This window comes from Erithacus rubecula (genome assembly GCF_903797595.1).
Source record: "Erithacus rubecula genome assembly, chromosome: 8".
Classification (NCBI taxonomy): Eukaryota; Metazoa; Chordata; class Aves; order Passeriformes; family Muscicapidae; genus Erithacus; species Erithacus rubecula.
In genome coordinates, this window is record NC_136659.1 from 36585034 (window position 1) to 36591033 (window position 6000).

The 6000-nt window shown below is 51.3% G+C and overlaps 1 protein-coding gene across 1 annotated transcript in view; it reads left to right on the forward strand.

Annotated features, from left to right (window-relative positions):
- The window catches only part of GPD2 (glycerol-3-phosphate dehydrogenase 2), a 55749-nt gene extending 50327 nt beyond the window's left edge, over positions 1–5422 (forward strand). The window contains exons 14-17 of the mRNA XM_079311268.1: positions 543–655; positions 1650–1728; positions 1816–1914; positions 4990–5422. Coding sequence (XP_079167394.1) covers positions 543–655; positions 1650–1728; positions 1816–1914; positions 4990–5115 — 417 coding nt within the window. The 3' untranslated portion in view covers positions 5116–5422. The remainder of the gene's footprint in view (positions 1–542; positions 656–1649; positions 1729–1815; positions 1915–4989) is intronic.
- Positions 5423–6000: the final 578 nt, after the last annotated feature.

Here is a 6000-nt window from a genome sequence, read left to right on the forward strand (position 1 = left end):
AAAGATCTGTATCCTTGCTCCCCAGCCCTAGCAGTGAAAGCAGGTTTGGCATTGCTGTCCTATTCCTGTCAGTTATTTTGCTTCAGTGACACTTTTCAACAGATCTGCCTCAGCAAAGGAAGCTCCTGTAACCATAAAGAACCTGCTTGGTGTTGAGCTCCCTGATTTTTTTTCTGATTTTGGACAGCTGGGTGAACCCTCACAGTGAGATATCAAGTGGGAGAGAAATGACATGTTGTAGGGCTGGCCTAAAAATGCCATTTCTCCCTGAAAGGGGCAGACAGACTGTGTGTGACTGAAGGTGTGGATGGTCCTGGAAGTATTTACACAGAAATTAAGTGTCTTTACTAGCCTGGATACCTTTTTCCAAGAGTAAAAAGTGCCTAAGTTTAAATTAATTAAGCAGTTGACATCTGCTTAATTTTGGGACCTTAGAAAAGTACTGGTTAAGTAGAAGCACCCAATAATAAAGTATAAAAAATAAACATTTGTGTAAGAAGTTGCTGTTGCTCAGATACCCAGGTTTGGTGTTTCCATTGCAGGAGCAGCTTGAAGCTGCCAGAACATTTCTGTACTATGAGATGGGCTACAAAGTGAAAACAGACCAATTAACAGACAGCTCTGAGATCAGCCTGCTGCCTGCAGACATCGAGAGGTGAGTGAGTGTCCTGGTTTGGAGGACAGGTGTCTGCCAATAAAGGCAGAAGCTCCTCTTTGAAATGAAGAATGTAAACCCCCTCTCTCAAATTATTATTATAATTTTGAAATTAAGGGGCTCTCTGGCAAAGATACGGGAATTAGGAATAACAGTTCTTTACTAGGAAAATTAAAATAGCAATGCAGTATTACACAGAACAATCCCAACCCTGCCAGAGTCAGAATCCAAGCTGGCACAGTCAGTCAGTCAGGGTGGTGGCACAGTCCCATTCCATGGTGCTGCATCCTCCTGCAGGGGCAGATGTGGCTCAGCTGGAGCAGTGCTCCTGGAGAAGGTGCAGTTTCCTCTGAAGGTGCAGGGATGATGTGGGAGGGTCTGGTTTTCCTCTGGGATCCAGTGGAAAGGCTGCTCTGGTGTTCCAAATCTCAGTTTTTCTCTGGGCAGGAAAGGCTTGGCTCCTGCCCTGGCTGGAGCATCTCCCAGTGGGATGATGGAATTTTATCAGCCATGCCCTGGGACTCACTGGCCATGAACAGGAGATATCTCCTGGAGGGAGGATGGGCTGTGGGAAGATAAAGATGATTGCCCAGCTGGTTTAAAGATGCCCATTAGCAGAGAATGTGTGCCAGGAGATCAGGGGCACTGCCCCACCCAGTTTTTAACAATGGCCCATTAACAGGAGATATCTCCCACAGGGATAAGAATCGCTGCCACACCCAGTTTTTAACAATGGCCCATTAACAGGAGATATCTCCTGGATGAAGGGTGGGTGATGGGAAAGGTAAAGATGATTGCCCAGCTGGTTTAAAGATCCCATTAGCAGAGAATGTGTGCCAGGAGATCAGGGGCACTGCCCCACCCGGGTCAGCAGATGGGACAGAATGCCCATTTCTGCCACATCCTGCACTGCAGCCCAGGGCAGGGAGGCAGGGAGCTGCTGTGCTGCTGTCCCTGCAGCCCTGGCAGCTCAGTGCCAGCCCCTCCCGTGCAGGTACAAGAAGCGCTTCCACATGTTCGACAAGGACAAGAAGGGTTTCATCACCATCCTGGACGTGCAGCGTGTGCTGCAGGTGAGCTGCCCTGTGCCCCTGGCCCTGGGGGCAGCCTGAGACAGGCCAGGCTGCTGAGCCCCCTCGTGCTGTGCTTGTTGTGTGCAGAGCATCAGCGTGCAGATGGACGAGAACACCCTGCACGAGATCCTCAACGAGGTGGATCTCAACAAGAACGGGCAGGTGGAGCTCAACGAGTTCCTGCAGGTGGGTGCTGCCCTGGTTTAAACTGCACACAGCTTAGGGAGCTACTCCCCTTGCTTAGGGCTGGGCTGGACACCAGGGCTGTGTCCCCTGGGGTGTTGGTACAAGGCACACAGAGCCATCCTCAACGGCTTGCAGATTCAGGTTGGTTTTTTTCCCCAGTCAGACTCAAAAAGAATGAGTAATTTACAAAGTGTGTCCCAGTCCAGACCTGAATTTGGCATTTTGAGCCCAGAAATACTGTTTAAATGTATTTAAAGTGATACAGGTGTCCACTGGAAGGTGCAGGGCACAGGTGTGCACACTGGCTTTATCTGCAGTTGTTAAAGGTTGTTATAAAAATTAGTAAACTAAGAAACTGAATAATAAACAACTAAATAACCAAATATTTATAACAATAAATAATAATATAACAATAACAATAATAATAATAAACAACAACTAAATAATAAACTGAATATATTAAACAATGAGCTTGAAGTCAGAGCCCCTCCAGGCCCTACAACCCATTTTAACTCCTGAGTTGGCTAAATTGCTCCAGTCTCACTGAAAAAAATGACATTCATGTGCTTTTTGGGGGGCTTTTAAGCAAACCCAAGGGTGCTCCCTTTGCCCATGCAGTTTGTCAGCTGGGCTGGTGTTTGAGGAGTCTTTTTTGGGGTGGCATTTCAGAGCCTGCTGTGCCTCCCCTGCCCAGTGGCAATGATGAATGCCAAACAGGAGAGAAATTAATGCTGGGGATTTTGGTCAATGTCAGCCCTTTCTTCACTGTGTCAAGTTAAACAAACAAGATCAAGGCAAAGGAAATGGTAATTGTCTCTCTGGAGATGAGCTGGGGATAAGAGCAGCATTGTTGAATCTAAATGCAGAAAATTTTCACAGGTTGTGTCCAGCATTAGCAAAAAGGAGTATTTATTTGCCTAAAATGCAGCAATTGAGCTGAGGAGCTGCAGTGAACTTGGGGGAGGGGGAAAACCAAACCAAACCAAACCAAGCCAAACCAAACCAAGCCAAACCAAACCAAACCAAACCCACCAGGGGGGAAGGAGAACCCTGGATGGCTTTGGGAGTTAAAGCTCTGGCTGCTGCAAAGGGACAGCCTTGTATCTGCACTGGAAACCTTCCACTGGGCTTGCCAGTGAAATCAGCTGGGCTTGCCATGGAAGGAGCAAAATGCATTAAATGTTTGTTTAATTTTTTAATGGATCTGTTAAGTCAGGGCCCAGCACTTGGGTGTTTGCTTTCTGAAAACTTTCAAGTAATTGCGTTTCAGCGCAGAACTTGAGCGAGCCCTGGGCAAATATTTGTGGAGGTTTGTGCTGGAAAATAGAGCAGGTTGTGCCTGGGGGCTGCCTGGCTCTGCAGCTGGGGGCAGAGCAGGGCTGGCCTGGGCCACCTGCAGGGTGCTGGGGGAGCCCAGTGGGCTGGCAGGGAGTGGCCCTGCTGTCACAGTGCAGTGATGTAAAGGCAACGACCCCAGGATAGATCAGGAGGAGTCGTGGAATGCCAGAATGGTTTGGGTGGGAAGGAACCTCAAAGCCCATCCCATCCCTCTAAAGCACCTGGCCCCAAGCTTGGTGGCTCAGGAGGGTGTCTGGGCACGAGGGACATCCCTGTCTGTGCACAGGACTGGTCTCCTCCCTGTGGCTGTGGCACACAGCACACCTGCACAGGTCCAGCTGCAGGTGTGATGAGCAGCTTTTCCTGGGGGGGGGGAGGAGGGGAAGGATCCCTGCAGTCAGTGGGAGTAAGAAATTGCATTTGGCAAGTGCAGAGTGCTTCCCCAGCACTCTGTGCAGAGCTGGCTGCAGGTAATTTCAGCTCTAATGCTGGCTTTATCCGTGGGATAAAAAAGAATTAACTAAAATCTTAGCACTAGTGTGCTTTCGCTGGCAGGGAGCAGAGTCCAGCTTCCAGGACTTAAAGGCAAATTAGTTTTAAAAGTCCATAGAGGAATTTGGATTTGAAAGAATTGTGGGAGTCAAGTACAGTGTCTCTGCAAAGAAAGGCATGTGGGTGGAAAAGGGGCAGGTCTGGGATCAGTGGGGGATCAGGAATCAGGAAATCCCTGCTTGATGTGGGTTGGGAGGGACCCTAAATCTCATCTTCACTTGTTCCAGCCTGGCCTGGGGCACTGCCAGAGATCCAGGGGCAGCCTCAGCTGCTCTGGGCACCTGTGCCAGGGCCTGCCCATCCTCACAGGGAACAATTTCTTCCTAAATTAAAAAAAAAAAAAAAAATCCTGAATCTTCTATGAGCTGCATCCTTTAGATATTAAAAATAACCAAAGAAAGCCTGTGGTTTCAAACTACCTCAATCCCAGAAAGTTTCGCTTGTAACATAATTATCATCTTCATACGGAAAATACTTTATAACATATTTTAACAGTTCTCTTAATTTTTTTTATCTGGAACACTAAAATAATTTCTCCTGAATAAAGAAAGGCTTGGTCCTTCCCTGGCTGGAGCATCTCCCAGTGGGATGATGGAATTTTATCAGCCATGCCCTGGGACTCAGTGGCCATGAACAGGAGATATCTGCTGGAGGGAGGATGGGCTGTGGGAAGATAAAGATGATTGCCCAGCTGGTTTAAAGATGCCCATGAGCAGATAATGTGTGCCAGGAGATCAGGGGCACTGCCACACCCAGTTTGTAACAATGGCCCATTAACAGGAGATATCTCCCACAGGGATAAGAATCGCTGCCACACCCAGTTTTTAACAATGGCCCATTAACAGGTGATACCTCCTGGATGAAGGGTGGGTCATGGGAAAGGTAAAGGTGATTGCCCAGCTGGTTTAAAGATCCCATTAGCAGAGAATGTGTGCCAGGAGATCAGGGGCACTGCCACACCCGGGTCAGCAGATGGGGACAGAATTCACATTTCTGGTGACATCCTGTGCTGCACCCCAAGCCAGAGCCAGGCTCTGGGGCACGGTTTGGGTTTGGTTTGGGTTTGGTTTGGGTTTGGGTTGGTTTGGGTGTGGTTTGCATTAGGGAGGTGAGCTGTGTGTGTCCCTGCTGCTGCTCTGGCCCCAGCTGTGTGCTGGCAGCAGGTGACACTGTGCCTGTCCCCAGCTGATGAGTGCCATCCAGAAGGGCCGTGTGTCGGGCAGCAGGCTGGCCGTGCTGATGAAGAGCGCCGAGGAGAACCTGCGCCGGCGCCAGGCCATCCCCGTGGACCGCAGCGGAGGGGGGCTCTGAGGGGCTCTGGGGGGCTCTGGGGGGCTCTCAGGGGGCTCTCAGGGGGCTCCTCATGCCCCCGGGGCTCCCCAGCCACCCCAGGGCTCCTCAGCCCCCTGGGCAGCTCTCCCGAAACACTCTGGTGCGTTTGTCATTGTCTCCTTCATTAATGATCTCCTTACTGCTCTGGGATTGGCCGTGGGGTGGGGGGTCCTGCAGTGCCAGGGTGCAGCAGTGCAGGATCTTGCAGTGCCAGATGTGCTCCCAGATGTGCAGCAGTGCAGGTTCCTGCAGTGCCAGATGTGCTCCCAGATGTGCAGGAGTGCAGGTTCCTGCAGTGCCAGGGTGCAGCAGTGCAGGATCTTGCAGTGCCAGATGTGCTCCCAGATGTGCAGCAGTGCAGGGCCCTGCAGTGCCAGGGGAGCAGGCAGGTTGCAGGCAGGGGTTCAGCAGGGTCCTGCAGTGCCATCTGTGCTCCCAGATGTGCAGCAGTGCCAGATGTGCAGCAGTGCAGGTCCTGCAGTGCCAGGGGTTCAGCAGGTCCTGCAGTGCCAGCTGTGCTCCCAGATGTGCAGCAGTGCAGGGTCCTGCAGTGCCAGCTGTGCTCCCAGATTGCAGCAGTGCCAGATGTGCAGCAGTGCAGGTCCTGCAGTGCCAGCTGTGCTCCCAGATGTGCAGCAGTGCAGGTCCTGCAGTGCCAGGTGCCCTCAGGGATTTGGGGGCTCCCTCTGGCCCATGCCTTGCCCATTAACCCTTGCATCACTTCAGAGCACAGGGAGCTCAGGGTGAGTCCTGCACACACAGAATCCCAGGCAGGGGGAGGGCTTGTTCTGGAGGGGAGATCCCATCCAGAGGAACACACCCAGCCCCTCCTGGGCTGCTGGGCACCTGTCCTGAGCCTCCCCT